General features: G+C 44.1%; 1 protein-coding gene across 1 annotated transcript in view; it reads left to right on the top strand.

Moving 5' to 3' along the window:
- Window positions 1–22,003, top strand: part of LOC144752426 (uncharacterized) — a 1,170,660-nt gene that overhangs the window by 401,668 nt on the left and 746,989 nt on the right. The window contains exons 16-17 of the mRNA XM_078640356.1: window positions 1,554–1,607; window positions 1,853–1,897. Of these exons, the coding sequence (XP_078496482.1) occupies window positions 1,554–1,607; window positions 1,853–1,897 (99 nt within the window). The remainder of the gene's footprint in view (window positions 1–1,553; window positions 1,608–1,852; window positions 1,898–22,003) is intronic.

Genomic DNA, 22,003 nt, shown 5'->3' with positions numbered 1-22,003 from the left:
GTGCGGCGGGGGAGAAAAAAATATAAAATTCCGAATATTTTTGCCTTCATTTGGGTTTCTGACTTCAATAACACGACCCTTTCAGGAGCCCCTCCATTCAGGCCATGGTCAATAAATATCTGTGAAATTTGGGATACTCGACCACCCCATGTCACATTCTGGGGGGAGGGGTGGCATCATTTGGCCTTATGCCACGGTCTCTCACTGATTATGTAAAGAACCCTTTAATATTCTTGTGGCAAGGTTTTCTCACGCCAAGAGAGAAACCAAGCTTGAACAATGTTTTCCCTCCCACCAGAGGAAAACACTCCTGTCTTGAGGAAGGCGTTGAACAGGCATGGGAGACCCTGAACACTCTACACCAATTCCGCAGTGGCCCCACACAAGTTATAAGTAACTGCACTTCCATCATATGGCCTCTGGCTGCTCCGCCTGCACAGTGCCTGTTGTGCCATCCTGGAAACCCCTGGGAACAGAGTTCTGCAGACCTGTGGACACTATGGTGTGCCTGCCATGTGTCTGGGATTCAGAAGATGTTGCTTGCCTCTGGTGAAGCTTCTTGTTGAAGTTATCATCGATTCTCCCTCTCTTAGTTAAGACAGGGGCTTTTTTGAGGGAAGCCACTTGCCAGAAATGGAGAGAGATGATGTTCTGCTCAGTTCAGAGCAGACTATATAGGTAAGAGAGAGAAAGGAAAGGGTGTGCCACCCAGGAAACTCTCATGGAGGACAAGAGGTGGCTCTGACTGCAAGAAATTCACTGAAGCCGCACAAGATAGGATGCCACCGTGATTCTCCGTCAGTCAGTCATACAAACTGAAATGCATCAGCAGCTGGCAAGGTATGCTAGTGGCACTAGTTAACTCTGGGCAGTGGTAATGAAAGTGAACACAACGTCCAGTACATTGAGTGCTCATATAGCAATGGTGCAGATGAGCTACAGAGCGGTGAAAGGAAATGCACCCAGAGTGGTAACTAATGGCTCATAATAATTCAACTGTTGCCATTCATCACTTTTGTGATGTTTACCTGAGTACCACAAGTGTGTCCAGATATAGTTCGTGAGGTTTATGTGCCACAAGTTGCACCTCACTGATAGGGCCAAAAATGCGATATGACATCAGGGGTTGCTTGTGTCGCCGTTCTAAGGGAAGGTGGCCTATCAGTTTGGGACGAGCAGTTCTTTTTGAGGCATATTTGTGTCCCATTCAAGAAAATTACCTTCAGACACAGAAAGTGTACAGGACAATGGAAATGGTTGAACTGTACAATACGAACGCTGGTAGCATGACCTAACATTTGGTAGCTCTCTGCAATGGCACAAATGAGAAAAAAACTGATGGAATGCAGGCAGAATAATTGAGTGGTCTAGAGATTAATTCAAGAAATTCCAAGAATCACTTTTTTACACACTGTGCAGGCATTTGCCTAATCATATTTGATAGAAAAACGAGACTGACTTTTTATAATAAATGTGTTGTTTTTTTAAAGAAACTGGAACATTTACTAGGGAGTCCATAATTTCAGTAAGAACCAAAAATCTTCTCTTTACAGGGCCCAATGGGAGTGAAAGGTGCCTTGGGATTTCAGGGAGCCCCAGGACCAGCTGTGAGTGTTTCCGTCATTGGATTACTATATGATTTTATTGTTATTTGCTTATTGATTTTTTTTAATTGTCTCAGTGTCAGAAGATTACTCAGTGTGTACTATGGCAAGTTAATGTCGTATTTAGAGAGACTAGTAACCTGGAGTGAAAATTATAAAATAACCTCCCTCCAGTCATCTCTAGTGAACATATCTTGCTACTCACTGCTGTTGCTAAAGTTTCACAAGGCTTGTGTTTCTGTCTTTAGGGGGAGGAAGGCAATACAGGACCCCAAGGACCAGTTGGATTGCCAGTGAGTAAAAAGTTTTCAAGATAAAAAATATTTGCCTCTCTCCCACTGCTCAGGCTGTAGACCACCTTCTCCTCCCATTCCATCTCTTCATGCCTTCTAATCTCTCACTTTGTACAGTGTTTTACTCTTTGTAGCTACATTACCACTAAATAAGCCACTATCTTATACACCCAAGGATCATTTGAATTGCCTGTGAGTAAATGTTTTATTCCATGCCAGAAAAAAGAAATGTGTCCCATTAAAACATGCTATAATAATTGTATGTTAACCCATTTATGTTTACAGTACAATGTTCAAATTCCATCCCTATACCACAGCACAGGCCAAATTAATCTAGTATTACTCTAGCTTGTGCTCTCGGCCTTGTTTTCTTTAGTAAAAATGTGCACATTAAAACACAGCTTGACCAAAACAATATACCCAGATGCATAGATTCTAATATTATCTTGTAATGGTTTGAGGCTTTCACAGTTTTCCCCACAGGTCATCCCCCATCCCCTCATCCATGCATCTAAATGGATGTAGAAAAATCAAATCTACAGTAGCTTTTCATTAGTGCCAGGTGGCGCCGAACAACATCATCACTGAAGCTTTATGGATTCCTAATCTGATATAAGATTAGAGTATATCAAGTGCACTGGTGCTAGTGATGTCAGTTCTTTTCATTCTGCACATGTAAACGGTACAGATCTGCAGCCAGCCTTTGTGGCTAATAACTGAATGTTTTTTCATTTCAAGAAAGGAAAATTGTCATTTTTCTGTGCGATTATATCATTCCCAAGGCTCGTCTTTCCTGCAGAAGACAGACACCTGCGACTGACACTCTTCCACAGTGTTTTTGGTGTTTAGGATGGGCATGTGAGGCTGTGTCATTCAACCTCAGTTTCTTAATACAACCTGAGGCTCTTACGGAGAGAGAGGCAGTGCTTCTAATGGCTATTTATAAATCAAAATTCATGTCTCCTTCCAAGTCTCGGATCATGCCCACACCTCCTTTTATTCATGAAGCAGTTCTTGGGGACAGCCTAAGAAGGGAAAGATAAGAGGAACCATTCTTCCACCAAGCACAAAAAATTAGAGGACCTAAGAGACTTCATCCCTCTATTTTTGTCCAAGCCATTTTCAAGGCCATCTTGGCTCTACTTCTACCAAACAAATACATCTCCCTATAAAGGGGCTTCTGTTGAGTACCTTGAGGATTTTAAGAAAATCATGTCTTCTTAAAATCTCTGTAGCACCTTTGAGTGCCTCCATTGTGGATCTGGGGGATTCTTGGATTCTTCTTTGGGTGAAGTACTATTGAGACAAATGTCTCATCCGAAGTCCTCTTCGGCTTGCGCCTTGGCACTGACTTCAATTCCAACCTTTCCTCCTGTTGCAGAGATTCTGCGCAGGCACAGAACTGTGCTTGGGATTATAGAACCTTAGTAGGCAGGGACTGGGTCATCCTATCACCTTAGTACCCATGAGCCCGGGACCAACTAGCTATAGATTCTCACTTGCCCTCCCACTCACTCACAGAGGAACAAGTGATTAGAGACCCCAGAACACGACACTCCCATTCCTGTCGGGAATTGCAATGACAGGACACACCCTTTCACTCTCCCACTCATACTAGTCCACAATAAGATCTGATCTGGAAAGTTAAAACATTTTATTTTCAACTATTGTGCTCTATTATGCGGTATATGTGCCACAATAAATAACAGCATGCCTAACACAAATACGGTCAGCATAGTAGGTAATCCATTGATCATAAAAGGAGCTATCATTATATCTGACAGGGTAGCCTAACCCCCCTCCCCTTCTATGGAAGCACTGTGATTATATATTGGAAGATCTCTGGGTGTGTGCACCGGGCCCAATACCTTAGCATGGACAGATGAAAGTTCAACATATCAAGTGCAATCACAATCTTTTCCCTGGAAAGATCCCTCTCCAAGTGTGGTGTTGCTTGTCTGTGTATACCTATATATCAAAAGTACGTGTCCCTAAACAGCAGCTGCATTTGCGTGTTTTGTCTAGGTGCTAGCGCCTGACCAGAACAGAATAACAAGAGGCATTCCTGTTTAACCTTGTCTACGGTGTTCTAACTAAATCCCAGGAAAGAACATAACGTTAAAACAACAGCAGGTCCTGTGCGAAAGTACAGTGTGGCACAAAGATAAAAATACGCTTGTATAGTAACTTGTGCAAAGCAGAGGGTAGTCTACAGCGTGCTCATGCTAACCTAGGGATTACGACAATGGGCCTGCATGGGACATATGGCACTCTGCCTCCTCCATTGTATGTGCAGGCTCTGAACTGGTGGCACCATGGCATCAGTGGCACTATCATTAAGCACTTATGCAGTTTTGCAGTCTGTTAGACAAAAGACAACATTACTTCAGGTAATCTTAATTCCCACAGATACAAAACTCCACACAATAGTATGGATAGATGAGCTGTTGGGTCTGTTCCTATCGTTCGTCCAATAGAATGCCATTGATGAAGATGAGGACAGTGAGGCAGACATTTTGTGGCCTAGACAGAACACTGATTCGTACATGCTTGTTGACCTGCAAAAATTCAGTGAAGCTGACACTTTCCCAGAGACAGAGTAAATGAAAAGGCAAATGAGTCATTAAATATATCTCTTCACATGGAGCAAGCAAAACACCTCTCTTTACAGAGTTTTTGACAGATAAGCAAGTGGCAGAGACTGGTCGGTCTTTTAATGAAACCTTTAAAAATCATGCAAAGAAATCCTGGATGAAGCCTCAGTCTACTTCTGTAGTGGCAAGGACCATCTCTTATGTATGTAAGCCAATTCAACACTGAAGAGACTGAATGTGCAGGTTTTGGCATCAGAGGGCAAGCGAGGTACCTTTCTTCCAATGCCTCTTGGCAGTGATAAGGGGAGAAAAGAAGCCCCTCTAGGGTGGGGTCACAAGCCACAAACCACCCCGCTGTGGTCATGAGCCGTGGTCACAGGTCACCGACGCAACACTTCACTGAGGAACAAGGAACAAAGATATGAGATGACAAAGATCACATTTGAAGTGGCATTTTATTTGTTAAGTCTTAAGTACATCAGAAAATTTATTTATTAATTGATCAGCCTGAGCAATGAAACGTTTGAAAGTCTGACTTCAATCTGTCAGGATTAAAAAAACGCAAGTTCACATTTATTATGTGCAAGAGCCTAGAAAACAGGCTGGAATGAGGACCTGTAAAACGGTCTAATTGAAATCAGTAGGCGATTCAAAAAGGCTAAGAATATATTCTATGAAAACATAGCGCCTACAAATGTGCTTTTCTGAAGAGAATTACCCATGCAGGTTAAACATTCTAAAGAGATCCAAGGTGCAAAAGACTGGGATCTTTTAAAAGGCACAATTGAAATTAGTTAGGGAAAGCAGAACACTCTATAAAGTCTAGTGCCTAGAAGCACCTTAACTATGGAGATTATCCCAGCAGGGCCTAATAGCTTAAGGGAACCTAAAAGATGCAAGGAATTGGGTGTGAATGGAAAATACAGAGCATGGACAGAGATTTAAAAAGACAAAAGTATTATCTGGCTTAGGAAGTCCACCACCTGAGAGAGAGGATTTGACGTCCCAAGTCAGATAATCGGCTGGCCGGAGAACTTGCATGCACAGGTCGCATCAGCAGAGCTCTGGCTTCAGATTTGACGGGCTGAATCTAATATACCTGAAAAATGCAGAACTAACACTGTTCTGACGTATTTTCTGACGCAGGTGGTTTTGACCGCATTGTCCTAGGACAGTGGGGACGGTCAGGTGTCCTAACGGGTGGTTGGCCATGCTTGACCGCAGAACATAAACAAAGACTTCTTGTCCTGTACATTTCTAAAAATATATGAGAGAGCGGAAACTTACGCTAGGTGCTAGTTTTGCAAGAAGCTTGTGGCTTATTTCGGCAAGCTAAGTTTCAAAACAAGACTTCAGTGGAAAGTCCCTGAAATGTGTCAATCTGCCTCTGCACCAGCTGAGTCTTGTGTACGTGTGAGAGGGCGTTGGTCTTGAGGTGGTGGAAAATTACTACTTCACATTAGGCCAATTTGCCACGTTATTTTTCAGTGCAGCAGAAATGCATTCTTCAACATTATTGTGGCCTAGTGCATACTATTAGCCCAAGGCATGTCTTTTTGGCCTTTGCCTTGGGTCTATAACCCCGGGATTCAGGTATTTTGTGGGATCTAATTTGTTGATCATGCATAGCAAACTTGAGGGATTTCAAGCATATTTTCAGAGTTTCTCTAGCAGGGCCATGTAGGGCCTTCAGGCTACCAGGGTCGATAAAAAAGGCCCCTCTATCAGCAGGGAGTCTAAGTTCCTAGACACGTGGTAATAAAGTTATTGCCTCATTAAGCTCATCTTTAAAATCAGCAAATGCTTCCTGTTTGACTGTCATTAATACCCTTCATTTGTGGGAGACTGTATAAAAACTGCCTGAAAAATAGAGTAGAGGTAACATTTCCTATTTCTCCATCAGAATAGGATTCCTGCCTCAAAGCAGGTAATGCAGTCAGGTTTTGTCACTTGTGATGCAATTTCCAGGTCTGTGGGAACCGGTGTGGTGTTGAGGAGGCGTGTCTGGGTATGTACTTTCAGATTCTAAAGTTGGTGCGTTAAGAGGGCATTTAGAAACGGGGTGCTGTGCTGAGATAACCTGCCTCCCCAAAAACTTTCCTGATTGGATTTGTCAACAACTCTCGGTTTATCGGAATACTGAGCATAAAAAGCCTTGACTAATAGGGAAGCATGGAGGAAAGAAGTAGGTTCCCAAGAGGGGTAAACCATATCATTCCCTATCAGAGCAATTAAATACTGTTGTTGGCCATGAGGAATTCTAGAGTCTAAGATAGCTTCAGCCTCATATTCTGGAGACCCACCAATCAAAGTAGTCAGGAGATGGTTTCCTGGTATTGACAAAGCAGGTCTCACCAGTGAAGTAAGTACCACAGTGTAGATTTTCTATCAGGTAACTGTTACCTAACTCTTATAGCCCCCACCAACTCTGAAATCTTAAATTAGGAACTTAGGATGGGCCCCAAGAATACACAGATAAAGTGTAGAGAGCTAAATTCTATCCCCCAGTTTCTATGAAGGGACTGCTTGACAAGGAGCATCAGCTGGTCTCTTATAATCTGGTTGGGATTTCTTTAAATGTTGCAAAACTGAGCGTCCTATAATATTTCATCTAAAGTAATAGCTAGGAGATGGAAGGTATTTCAGAAGGAGCAATGGTCGAAGTCTGCATATGACGATGGAAGCCAAGACTGCAGAAGAAGGTTGAAGTACCCATTGAAATATGTAAAGAGTTGTGCGTAAATTTGCCCAGAAGAATCCATTTGTTCCAATGTGTGGGATGATTAAAAAAGAAACGTTTTGGGTATTGTATAAAGACTGATTTAGTCACTCTGTCTGGCCATGCATATGTGAGTGATGTACATGGCGCTGGGAGGGACACTGAGCCAGTGGCGAACCCACCTTGATGAATGTGTGGCTACAGGGGGTCACCCTCATTCCAGCGCCAGTTTGAGCAGGTACGACAGTGAAACTCGAGCCTATATGGAGTGTTCTTACAGGACCTAAGTAAAATTACAGGTATAGTAATCAATATACCAACTGAGGTATATACAAAAGGTAGGAAGAAACGGAATCTAACGTCCTGAAGAAAGCCGGGGAAGACACAATATCCGGCTGAAACATGTCAACTCCTGTGCAGAGTGGAGGGGTGCATGGTGCATAATCCACCTGCTTCACCACCATCCACTGGTATTGAGAAACCTTTTAACCCTCACCAGAGAATCCATGAATGAAATAGACAGTGGGATATCCCTGAGTTAGTTTTAACCAGTTTGCCTGTACTTATTTTCTTTATGATCCCGACCTTTTCTATATGTATGTACTGTCTTCCCCACCCAATTGCTCCACCTCATGCATTGGTCTGTGCTGAGGTGTGTCTAGCAGCACAATGATGACGATTGCCACACATTTTTGTGGGTGAAGGCAGTTTTTCAAAGAATTGTACTTTGCCAGTTTTACCTCTCTTGAAAAGCGACCTATACTCTCCTACTTCTCAGTGTGTGACTAATGATAAGTGGTAGACTTGCAACGTACAGTGCCTATTTTCATCATCGGCGTCTTCAAGAGCGTAGCCACAAACTAAGAGTAATCTTGTATCTTTGGCAACAGTAGCTCAGAGACAGGCTTCCTCCAAACAAAACATGAATAAAGCTTTTTATCATCCCTAAAAGATTAAGGCAAATAAAACAGATTAACAATTTAGAAACCTCATAAGCAAGACAAAAAGGGATGCAGTTTAATAAGAGAAATGGTACTAAAACAGCAAATATCGGTCAATGGGTTGCAGGGCTGTGAATGTTTAAAGAAAATGCAAAACAAGCATCTGTTTAATGCAGTAAAGATCTCAAAAGTCACTGTTATGGGGTGGTGCTTGTCCTGGGATTATATAGGACGGTTTTCCATTTTTCTCTCAGACACACATGACTGCAGCATTTGTGTGCAGTGAGGAGCTCCCAACTGTGCCTTGATCTGGGTCTAGTAATGCTGGAACTCAGAGGGCACTGAGGAGATCAGTCTTTGTGCCCCTGAAAGCCAAATATGGTCATTCTGTCATCCTCCCTCTTACCACGCAGGACTGCTCTCCACTGATACAGCATGTAATTTGGATGAAAGAGGTGATGAAGAGAGGATTTTGACCCTGATATCTTCGATTCCTGAGTCCACCCCAGAGGCAGGCAGTTTTTGGCAGAGGTGGTGGAGGCACCATGCGCTCTTAGGATCTACTGCTGGATCAGTGTGTCATGGAGCCTGTGCATGGTGCACTACGCATACCCCCAACTCTGGACTCCATGGGGACCAGAATCAATAGGACACATCCTCGTTGGGGAGATTGGCTGTCTGAGGAAAACCTTGTGGACATGACATGAGCGGCCTTTATTGAAGAGATAGACACTGGAAAGCCCTGAACACAAGGCAACCCCCCTCCCCCCCCCCTCTCTCTCTCTCTCTCTCTCTTTCTCTCTCTCTCTCTCTCTCTCTCTCTCTGTACTTAATGCAGGATTTCTGTGGTCTGTTCTTGCTCCTCTTACCCCACCAGAGTCGCATCAACAATCTCCCATCTATATGGCTCTGATTCTACTTTATCTGCATATCCTCACTTTGTGTTTTTGGAGCCCCAGATGTGTACTTGACTAAATCCTGCCATCTCGCTGTCCGGTTAACAGGGTCCTGTCTCTGCTATCTTCAATTAATGACTAGGTCTTGAAATCTTACTGTAGGGCCTGTTCTTTGGTGAACATTGTCTGCATGCCTTTAGACTGTACAAGTGGTACAGCAGATTTCCATTCACCTGGCTCTAGATCCCCTCTTCAGCTGACTGGGTGATTCAACTAGTGTGACCACAAACATGGTGATGCCTGTCCTGTTTCTGCACTTGTAGACTCTTTTAACTGATCCACTTAACTGATTACATGGGCCACCAGTCATCGGAGATCTGCCAATTCATTTCTTTAAAGAAATAGTATATCGAATAGGAGGGGCAACAAATAAATCAAATTCACTTCCAACGTTTTTTTGAACGTTCAGTCCAAGAATCAAAATGTAGAGGTCTTTCCAGACTATTTCATTTGAGAAGATTCTTTATTTGTGATTTCTTCATATACAAGCAGCCAACGCTACAACATACAAAATTGTAGAAAATAGATTATTAGAAAAATCTTCTAAAACAATTAAAAACATGCTAATGTTACAAACACAGTAACATGGACTGAACAAAAAGCATACTATTATAACACAAAAACATACAGTCACAAGGACTAATGAAGAAATATTTTTGGGGCAGAGAGAATTCATGTCAAGCAATAGAATTTATAATAACGTTTTGTGAAAATATGCAATCCAAAGTGCTGGTAAAAGAGATTTATGAAACTCCATCTCTTCACTTGTTTATGCAAGAGAGTGATTTCATACTTTTTTGAAATCACTTTATTAGTGCTTCTAACAAACAGAATAACAGTCACAAAGATTTTATGTAATCACATTAAAAGTACATCTAACATTGACAGAAAAATAATCGCATATCCATTTGGGATGGGCTGGGTGATAATAGGGAGCCAACCATACTCAAGCATATTGCATATCATTGTCTGGATTATTTTTCACTACACATGCGTTTCCATTTCCAAACAGTGAATGCCCCAATATTCGTCTACACCTGTAACCGGGCTCACCACTGTGGTATCCAAAATCCACCACCAGAAGGCAGCCGTAAAAATACATATATTACCTCATAATGTGTGTCAATGTTGTGGCAACAGTGTGTTCACAAATTTTGACTAGAAACCTGAACGTATCATCATATTCCTCAATGTGTACAAATGCTGAAGTTCAGCGCATGCATTTTAAAAAACAAGACCAATATCTATTGTAACAAACGGTACTTATGGAATAACCTTCATTACCTCTTCTAAAATCGCTCAAGTCCCTACCAGTTAAGACAAGTCAGAACATGATCTTTGTCAATAATTTATGCATGTTTGATGCACACCCAGTTAGCACGCACACAATTGGCAAAGAAAAAGCAGCAATTGACTAAAGCACCCGTGTTACGCTGTTGATTCCTATGTGTTTGCGCTATCATAAGTATGCTCCATCCCACATAGTGCTCGACTTAAACAGACAAATTATATTCCCAAATCATATATCATTGCGGCAACATATACGTAAGTTATCATGAGCCCAAATGTGCCCCATGTTGTTTCCGTCTCCCACTTAACTGACATATCCATAGTCATATACAAAATGTAAAGAAATCACCTGTGTGCGGCAACTCGTTCATCCGTCCTTACTTCATACTGCCAAAGACTGAGGTCTCAGGCAGTCTGTTTCACTATTGCTCCTTCTGAAGATTAAGGACAGGATGTCGAACATTGGGACATAACAACAAACAAGCTGTGGAATGGCCTTCCTTTAGGTCAACATCTGCTGATAGTCAAAATCTGACTTTTCAGAAGAGACTGAAGACCTGGCTTGTTGCATCCTAAATCCTTCTGTGTGATAGGTCAGAGTGATAAGTTCTATTAATTGATTGTATCCTCTACTGCAGCAAATGTCTTGGGTAGGCTAATGCTTCCAATTTAGAAATAAAGAAGGAACCGAACAATTACTATAAAATACTGTTTCCATTAGTAGGTTCAAGAAACAAGGCCTTACCTTGACCTTGATGAGCCAAGCCAACAAAATGTCTCAGTGAGATAAATGGTCATGCTGACATTTTCCGTGGTCTCTAGGTGACCAATCTTAAAGTATCACCACCCCTGTTACTTAGGCTAAAGAGTTGTTTTACATTCTGGGTTGAGCACTAACTTGCTGAGATCTGCATGTAGCCTTATCTTTCATTCACATTTCAGCTGGACTGACTCTGCCTTTTATCGATTGTTGCCATCCAATACTGAAACAAACTAGGCATTGGTATGTGCTATTTAAATTATGTCAATATCATGGTATTATTGTTGTTGCTATCTTAGGTACGTCTATCTAGATTCCAGAACTTTTCTTTACCTTGAGGTTACCCTTTACAATACCTCTCCATATATCCATGACCTCCCTTTCACTAGCCTCTCACCTGATATTTTTAGATACAGTATTTGCTTTCAGATATGAAAAATGTGCCTACATAGATTTTTCCATTTATGGGCTTGTAATTATAGGTTTATTTGCAACGTGCAAGCCGTTAAACTACAGTCTTTAATACAAAAAATGGGTAAAATACAAAATAATATCCATTTGCGAAAGATGGTTAAAACATAAAGTACATATGTTATCCTTCTGTTAGCATTTCTCTTCGTTCTGGACTCAATTTACCATTATTCTCAAGTACCCCAAAAAATGCTCTTAGCTTATGACAGTTCGTAATACTTTCAACTTCAATTAATTATCGGAATACCACTTCCAAGGAGGGAAGGTTACCTTCACTCTAGCATATTTTTAATAGCTGAGAAGGTGATATTTCCGATTTTTAACTCCTAAATAACACAGTCCAGATGCACTCAACTTTCTCGCCACACATCCTACACTGGCAGGCTTCGAGTTTGAAACCAATCCAGACTCCATCCTTTTACCAAGTTGGGATCCTGCCAAACCTAAATCATAGTAATAACAACAGTTAGGTCATTATCGACTTTTGAAAAAATATAACACTTGTTCAAGAGTTCTTCTTAGAACTCCAGTTAAGCTAAGCTTTCTTACAACCACGTATAGTACTTCATTCTTGCTTCCAGTTATAAGCAACCAAACATCAAAGCACCAAAAATAGTTCTTGTTAAAGTTGTCCCCTCTATGACATATTTTCCACGAAAACTCTTGTTGTGGAATGATGATCAACCTGCTATGGGATGCCTTGAGAGATGAAAAATTTAACTCAAGTGTGTTTGGCTAGAATGGGGACCTGTTTGCTAGAATGGGGACCATTCTGAGGAAGCTAAGGAAAGATCGCTAAGCAGCTTAAGTCTGCTGTAGCTCTTCTCTACTCCCCTGTAACCTGACTAGAGCATCAGATAACACACGGGTGGAAGGGCGAGATTTTGATCGATACCTTATCACTATTGATCTAAACCTCGATCTGGTCGACTGAACCTTTGTTGCCTGTCATTGAGGGAAGAAAGTGCATCTCTTACCAAGTTAGTTCACCCAATAAAGGACCCCGCTCCAAAAGATCACAAACAATTTCTAGCTTTCAAAAGTTTATTGTAAGGTTAGGATAAGCTGCAAATACAGGCATCTCAGAATGAGATTCACGAGATACACAGGTCCAACTACATACATGTGCTCTCTGAAAGCCCTCAGACGAGCAACGGAAATTACCAGCACAAGTTCTAAGAATAATAAAGCTATCAGCATTGACGCATATTGAGATCTCTCCTTCATTTAAGTTGGAGGGAAAACACACAGGTTAGGCTGTCCCTACCCTGCTCTAGATGGTATCCCTACTTAACCAAGTCTCAACCTAACAAAAGGTGTCAGCAGTGAATGACCCCCAAGGGAAGTCACTCACTCTTAGTCTCTTGGTGAAAACCTATAGTTCTCCAGTCATGACCCCTCTCTGCCTACCCATCCGCTCTCTAAAGGGTCCTCAGGCATCTGCTCTAACTCCACCCAGGGGTGCTGTCCCTAATACAAAACAGTCAACAACATTTGAGACGCCCCTCGTGAGACGCCCCTCACGTGGTGTAGCTTCTGGCTTTTTCCATGCTGCTTTGTATTGGGCCTCATACGTTGGAGTTGACCTTGCTTCTCAGACTCTTCTCCGGCCCGCTGATACCCCTTAAAACATTCCGGAACCCTCCTCCATGTCTGGGCCGTCTTCTGAACAGACCTCTATTCATATTATTTATAATTGGATCCCCCCTTTTCTCTTGCAGACAGACATCTGCAGCCAAGATCCCAACTCTCATAGACTTCCAAAAAGTTTCGCAACATTTCTCGGCCCAGATCAGTACGTGTAAATCAATGTTAAAACATTTCAGGCCTACAGCATTTCTCATAATAATTATAGCATTCAACTTCTTCATTAATTAAAGCATGTTAATACTCTTATTCTATTATTCAGTAAACACATCTATAAATCATGGCCCATTAATGCAATGACCAAAACATTAGTGCAATCTATGTCGTGAAAAGAAACACCTTCCCTTCTAGCTCTGGCCCTGAGGCCTACCACATTCTGCGTTTAACCACATGCCATCTTACATTTTAACAGCTACACGACATGGATTCAGGAATAATCACATCTAATAAAATCATATAGTGTCACACATTTCTGTATTAGTTCCACTTCTACTTAAATCTCTACATTAGCTATACATTCAGAATATAATTGCAGATACTACTAGCACTCATGGCATTTCTCCTCATGATTTGTGCTTACTACGGGTAAGTGTGATGCACTCATACATTTAGGTCAGTTTGCGCTCTCTCAGTTCCCCCCTTTGATGACCTCTCGGGGTCATCACTAACATTTAAACTGCAGTTATTGCTAGCATAACTTGTCTCTGCGTTTCCAGAGCCCTCAGACTCCTGTACTGATTATCTTGTATGGCAGCCAATCTCTGCAGCTGCTCTCTTTGGGCCCTTTCTGACCTTTTTTCTCTGTACCATTTGAATACCCTCACCAATCCCCACAATATGATCCCACAGATCAATATTATGATGATAGGTTTTAGTATATACCACACAAAGCTTTTGCCTAGGGTGGAGATCCACCCTCCAACTTCACTCATTCCGTGGCCCACCTTTTCCCAGACATTTTCTCTACTCAAGTCTTCGATCTCCTTGTGAATATCAGTTATGTTCCTAATAACTTTCTCAAGGGGCTTTGAATTGTCTGGAATGTAAGTACAACATTCCTGGACCTTCAAAGCCTTACAGACTCCGCCCTCTTTTGCTAGTAGGACGTCTAACGCAAGACGGTTCTGAAGAACCATAGCCCTTATCGATTGCATCTCTCCTTCTACCAGCATTAAGGACTGAGCAGTGCTGGCAGACAACCTGTCGACGACTGTTGCCAGTCGTCTAATTTTAACATCATTAAGGATTAGTCCCAAAAGAGGGAACACAGCTCCAAAGACATCTCCAACCATTTCTGCATCTCCTATATCTCTCCTTCCCCTCGATGATGTCTTGCCCTCGATGATCTCTAAGTCTTGTGCATGATATATTTTGGGGAAGACAATTGCTAGGTAACATGATCCATACCAGTTGTCAGGTAGTCTCACGTAGGCATTTCTTCCACATACAAAATACACATTTGGAATCACTTGCATTCCCTTCAGGAAATCTTTAGTATAGTACTCTATATTGAAAGCATGTTCACAGCTGACTTCTCCCACGTATACATTTTCGTAGTACGTTTTGGCTCGGTGTAGACATAGCTTTCCTCTCTGCGTCTTATCTAAAGCTATTGGACCACTACTACCCTTTCTCTTGTGTGCCTTCTCTTCCTCGGTCCAATCTGTTTTCCATTGTCCTGATTTTTTCAAAATCTTTTGTCTCCTGTAACGATCATCCACCTGCCCTATGAACTTCTTCTCGACTTCTGACACCTTGCATGTCAGGTTATTTCTGCGGGCATGTGAAGTATCTAAGGTAATCCAAGGAATGAAGAACTTGGCCAATCTGTCTTCACTCTTCCAGTAGTCCCATTTGTTCATCTGCTTATAATTTGGGACTTCTGGCAACACTGAATCATAGTTGGAGAAATAGTATTCAAAACTATCTCTCCCATAAAATATACTAAGCAATAAGCTACATGTAATGCCATATGTCAGCGGGAGGTGATGATATCTAATGCCTTCATCTACAGACGCCGGCAACTGCATGCAGACGTAACAGTCCTTAACCTCCATGGCATCCACGTATTCATATAAGAGTTTAGCATAAGCATTTGACCTAAAGTCTCCTTGGGACTCATCTACGTGTAACCTGCGGGCTTCTGTAGCTAATAACGCTTTCTCGTGAGTGTTTTCCCCTTTCTCACCAGCAACAGTGGGTGTAAGCGTTTCTACAGATTTCACATCAGTTACCTTCGCCTCTTCCTCATGTCCCTTTACATAAGAAATTGTTACCACTAAAGCTATTAATATTATCACTCCTACTATTAGTGTACCTATTATACATTTAGCTCTGCGGTTCTGGGTGCCGGCTTCCATTTCGTCAGACAATATGGCTCTCTCTTATCTTGGCACAAAGTTCTTTTCTTCTCGTTCCTTTACAGTCTCTTTTTACTCTTTTTGTCTTTAGAATCCACACAACTGGAAGCTGACAACCTTCTTCGCAAAGGTCCTTTAATAGTTCAATACAGACAACCCTAGCCCTTCTCCATCAACTCAAGGGAAGGTCCCTACTATTCTCTGCTTCCTGGGCGCTAGGTAATCTTCTTTTTCTGCTCGCTTTATTTACAAAGTCCTTTAAGCATCTACTATCAGGTTTGTGCCTGCAGCTTCGATAGCAAAGTTCAGTATTTCCAAACGAAGATTGTGCTCTTCATGGGCTGTTATCGTTGTACCAAAGTCGGGGAATTGCAATTCTGAGAGAAACATGTGTTTTAACTTGCTGAGGCGGGGAGGTCTGGGGAGCATGAATGTTAGTGACCCTTCTTGTTCGACTCCGGGTACCAACAGTCGTATTTCCACGGTGACGATGGGCTCAGAACTGGACACCACCACCGCTCGAATCCTCCCTGTCTCCTGTTTCAAAGACATTTGTCGCCAGATATGTCCACTCAGGGGTGGAGTATCTTCTGCTAGGCACACGCACTCTTCTTGACCTTCTTCGGTCCGGTGCTTCAGCGCCCTGAGCACCTTCTTCCGGGTCTGAGTCTTCTGATATCGGAGGAAGGGTTATCTCTGGAGTTGACCTCAGGCTAGAGCTCCTTCTTTGCGGCCAATTAGCTTCTCCACGTGCCCTTCTACTCCTTCGCCTTCTTGTCTGTTCTCGCTCTCTGTCAGACCTGTCAGTGTCTGACTCGTACTCCCAGCTACTTTCTCCTTCTGTAGCGTCGTCTGTTTCGCTGTTGTACTGACCGTCCTCAGCTTGGTCAGACTCGTTCCCTGCTTCCGCTGGCACCTCTACAGCTTGGCTAGCCCCCTCTATGGCTTCTCGGTCCTCTGCTGGACGTCTATCCGAGAGAGGAGCTGTTTCTTCCAGAGGTGCTGGAACCCTTCGCGTATGTGACGCGTGGATCCAATTGGGCAGGCCTCCCACCTTCACAGCCGTGTTCGCGATCAGGATGATCTGGAAGGGCCCACGCCAACGAACATCCAGGCAGCTTCTTCTCACATGTTTTTTCACCAGGACCCAGTCCCCAGGGTACAGGTCATGGCACGGGCCCTGGCACGATGGAACCTCGGCAGCCTGCACCTGAAGGGACACAGAATGAATGGCGTCAGACAGCCCCTTACAATAGTCCAGGATCATATCATCTGTGATATTTAACAGTGCAGTAGTTGGGACAGATGGCAGCCTCATTGCTCTCCCCATTAACACCTCGTGTGGTGACAACCCCGTTCTTCTGTCTGGGGTACTACGAAGGCTCATGAGGACCAATGGCAGGGCGTCAGGCCAACTCAGGGTCGTTGAGGAACACACTTTTGCAATTCTGGCTTTGATCGTGCCATTGATCTGCTCCACAATTCCTGAGGCTTCTGGTCGGTAACTGCAATGCAATTTCTGATCTATGTTCAGAGCCGCACAAATCATCTTCACAAGCTCGCTGTTGAAATGCGTTCCCCTATCTGATTCCAAAGAGGCCGGCACCCCGAAGCGCGGAATGAGTTCCCTAAGCAGTAACTTGGCCACTGTGAGGGTGTCGCACCTACGTGTAGGGTATGCCTCAACCCATCTGGAGAATACACAAACAACCACCAGGACATAGCGGAGGCGGTTGCACCTCGGCATTTCAATGAAATCTATCTGCATTCGATTGAATGGACCTCCAGACCTTCCTATGTGGCTCAGTGCAACTGGTGTTCTTTTCCCTACGTTCAACTGCTGACAGGTCACACAACGCTGGCACACTGCTTCTGCTGCTATTCTAAACTTAGGATTGTACCAGGTCTGTCTAAACACTCTCAGCATAGCGTCTCTCCCTAGGTGTACGGGACCATGTATGTGTCTGGCCATTGGGCTCACCATCTCATTGGGCAACACTGCTCTGCCGTCTGCTGAGACCCAAAAATGGGACTCACCCACTACACATCCTGCCTTTTCCCATGTTTCTTTTTCAAAATCAGGAGCATTTTCTTGCATGTTTGTCAGTTCGTCCCAAGTATCAACAGTTTCCAATATCATGGCTAATTCAGTCCTTACATTTATTCCACCCACTTCCACCTCTGTGAAAGAGTACCCTTGTTCCGCGCAATACCGCGCGACTTCGTCGGCATATCTATTGCCTTTCGAGACGAAGTCCACATTTCTGGTATGTGCGGTGCACTTTACAACTGCGATACCTGCTGGACATTGCAACGCCTCTAACAACAGGCGCACAAACTCTCCATTGCGAATGGGAGAGCCTGAAGAGGTCATGAACCCTCTTTGAGACCATAACTGCCCGTAATCATGAACCACCCCATAACCATATTGGCTGTCGGTGTATATGGTGACTCGAATTTGATTGCTTGCCAAGCAAGCACGTGTCAAGGCAATAATCTCGGCTACCTGAGCGGAGTGTACTCCTTCCAGGCACCCAGCTTCCACAACTCCAGTAATTGTACAAACAGCGTAAGCTGCTCTCAACTGCCCAACTTCGTCTCTTACACATGAGCCATCGACAAAGAAAATTTCGTCTGGGTCGGTCAGTGGCTCATCTACGATGTCGGGTCTGGGTTTGGTGCATAGTTCAGTCACATCGAGGCAGTCATGGTCTGTACATTCATCATCATCCTCGATATCATTTGGGAGTGGCATCAAGGTGGCAGGGTTCAAAACAGAGCATCTCCTGAGGGTCACATTCTCTGCAGCAAGAATAACTTGCTCATAGCGCGTGAGCCTGCTGTTGGTCAGATGCTGTGTTTTGGTCCTGGTCATCAACAGTTCAACCGAATGGGGCACGCACACCTCTAACGGGTGCCCCATGACGATATTTTCACATCTCTCAATGCTGACACCCGTTGCAGCAACGGATTTGAGACATCCGGGCAACGCTGCGGCTACTGGGTCTAAAGTAGCCGAGAAATAAGCAACTGGTCTACGGGCATTCCCATGGATTTGGACTAACACAGACAACGCGCAACCTTCTCTCTCACAACAGTAAAGCAAAAATGGTTTATTGTAATCAGGCATTCCCAATGCCGGAGCACGACACAGGTCCTCTCGCAGCTGTAAGAATGCCATCAAACAGTCTTTGTCCCATGGTACCGGATCGCTCACCTCCTTATGCGTCAGTTTTTGCAAGGGCTTTGCTTTCAGTGAAAAGTTCGCAATCCACTGTCGGCAATAACCCACCATCCCTAGGAACATCCTGACCTCTCTCTGTGTCCTAGGCGCATTCATTTTCATGATCGCCTCTATCCTGTCTGGTGACACCTTTCGTTTGCCTTTCTCTATTCTGTGTCCCAAGTACTGCACTTCTGTCAGGCAGTACTGCAACTTTCCCGGGGACACCTTGTGCCCATTGGCAGCTAGGTGATTTAACAAAGCAATGGAGTCCTCCCTGCAAGCTTCTTCTGTTCCTGACGCCACGAGGAGGTCGTCTATGTACTGGACCAGAACTGACTTCTGGGGCAGCACTAGACTTTCAAGATTTTTCTTCAAAAGCTGGTTGAAGATCGATGGGCTTTCTGTATACCCCTGAGGAATACAACACCATGTTAGGACGCGACCTTCCAGCTTAAATGCGAAAAGAAAATGGCTTTCTTCGTCCAGAGGGATCGAGAAGAAAGCCTGACAAAGATCAATCACAGTGAACCACTCAGCTTGGAATGGAATCTGAAACAGTATCACTGATGGATTCGGTACCACTGGACAACACGAAACGACTATGTTATTAATCTTTCGGAGGTCCTGCACTATCCGGAATTTCCCATTTGGTTTCTGCAGACCCATAATCGGGGAGTTGCATGGACTACCCACGATTTCTTTCAGTATTCCCTGTTTAATCATGGACTCGATCACGGGTTTTATGCCTGCAATCGTTTCTGGAGTCAATTTATATTGGGGTGTTCTTGGGAACTCAGCATGCGGTTTCACTACAATTTTCACTGGGTCCACCCCTTTGACCAATCCAATCTCTTCCCCAGTGAAATCCCATACTTCTGGTGCCACTGTCTCTCTCAAGTCCCAGGGGAGCTCATCTACTGTCAAAGTAGGGTACAGCTCCACGCATATTCTTGAGTTTGCAACTTTAAAGTCTGCGTCATCATCATTGGTCAATACCTCCACTCCCTGAGGTGTACAGTATATTGTACAATTCAATTTACACAACAGGTCTCTGCCTAGCAGACACACAGGACTTGAATCGCAAACCACAAACTGGTGCTCATCGCTGTACTTCCCTATTTTCACCTGTACCGGTTCTGTCAATTGGCTGGTTATTCTCCTGTTTGCGACCCCCACCACTTGTATGGTCTCTCCAGACATGGGCAGGTCTGGAACTGCAGCTGATCTGATCGTGGATCTAGTGGCTCCTGTGTCCACCAGAAATGTCGTGGGGCACCCTGCTACTTCTGCTTCGACATAGGGTCCCCTCTGGTCCACCTCCAAGGCTGCCCCGAGGGTGCAGTCTTCTCTTTCCACTCTCTGTCCGGTTAATGGGTCCACATAATAGCACTCTTCTCCTTCTACAAACAGGGGCATCTGTCTATAGGTCTTACCCATAGTCCCTACTCGGGGAGGTTGCGGGAACTGGGCTCGGGGAGGAGCCCCCCCCCCTTTGAGCACCTTTCCCTGGTATGGCGTCACCCCTCTTGTAGGCGCGCTCTGGACCTCTTCCTCCTCTATCCCTTGTTCTCCTATCTCTACATTGTAGGGACACTCGCGTTTCCAATGCCCCACCTCGTTACACTGGTGGCACCTAGTCGTTTTCTTCAAGGCAGCTACGTCTATTCTGGGTCTAAAGGTGGAACTCTCCTCATTGCCCTTGTTCTGACTGTACTGCTTCTTTCCTCCTGTACCTGTTCCTTGCTGCTGTTGCTGCTGTCCCCCCTTCCCTGCTGCCTGCATCTGTACCACCATCAATTTTTCTTTTAGTTTCTTAGCCTTGGAGTCGATCTCATCACAGCAGTACCTGGCATATCTCAGTATTTCGTCTAAGGGTTTATTTTGCCAACAAATCAAGTGTTGCTGAATCATTAAACTAATATCCGGTCTCAGTCCCAGGACGAACTTGGACACAAATTGCCCTATGTCTTTTGGATCCATTACATCCAGGCCGCTATACTGTTTAAACGCCTTCAGCAATCTCTCGTAATATTCGTGGACTGTCTCTTTGGGTTCCTGTCTGGTTCGGTCTATTCTGACCCAATCTATGTCTTGCATTGGCACTTTCTCTTTCAGCCAAGTCATCACTCTCTCGAATTTTGCCATCACAATCTCGGACGGCCCATTAGTCTTAGCATCTCTCTCCGGCTCCGTTGTGGGCCACTCAGCGCTAACCTTGCATGCTGTCCACAGATCTCCTGGTACTACAATGTCAAACAGCGTGTTCAGATCTATCCATAGGACCTTTGAGATTTTTACAAATCTCTCAACTTGCTTGTACCACTCCACTGGGTTTTCCCGCAATTTGGGGAAGGAGGTGGTAAAAGCAGCTAAATCTCCCCTACTCCAAGGGACATGCACATAGTTCCCATTTGCGACTTCACGCAAAGGGTATGCTCCTATTCCCTGCAGCCTTCCTGGTGTCGTACCAAGCGTGCTTCTCCTGACGGTCCCTTTCTTGGACCACCTCTCTTCCCACTTATCTAGTGCCCTCCATGTCCTTATTCCAGTGATCAGTTCCCTTATGTGCGTTTTCAGCCCGATCGTTCTCCTCTCATCTAGGTCTCGATCTGTGTAATGTAGCCTGTGGTTACCCTGTAATGCTTTGGTTCTTGACAGGTCCACCATATATTTGTCTGCTAGTTCGACTAACTTCTCATGGATTGCTCTCGCCTTTCGAGTGATGTCCTTTGCCATATACAGTATTTCATCCTGCTCATACATTTCCATTCTTTCTAAAGGCAGGGTACCATCTACCATGTCATCCAGGTCTGACCTTAAGCTGGCGACATCGAGTCTCTTGGCTTTTATCTCAGCTCGCAATATGTCTTTCGAAGGGGGCTCACTGGTCTCCCTACCATCCCAACTCCGAGCTCTACGTTTGGGCTCGGGAGAGTTAATGAGTGCTCTCCCTTGCTCCCATCTCTCCAGGTCCCATGCTCGGCCATCCGATCTTGGAAGGTGATGGAACACGGGCCTGTTACCCCCACTCTTGCTCTGCCCACTCTCTCCTTCTTCTCTCCTTTCACCGTACGCCTCTCTGTTATTTTCCCTCTGGTCGCTACTCTCCCTTTGCCTAGTATCGCTCAGTATCCGATACGAT

The sequence above is a fragment of the Lissotriton helveticus genome, chromosome 5_1 (assembly GCF_964261635.1).
Source record: "Lissotriton helveticus chromosome 5_1, aLisHel1.1, whole genome shotgun sequence".
NCBI classification, from domain to species: Eukaryota; Metazoa; Chordata; class Amphibia; order Caudata; family Salamandridae; genus Lissotriton; species Lissotriton helveticus.
This window is presented reverse-complemented; position numbering and strand designations above follow the sequence as displayed.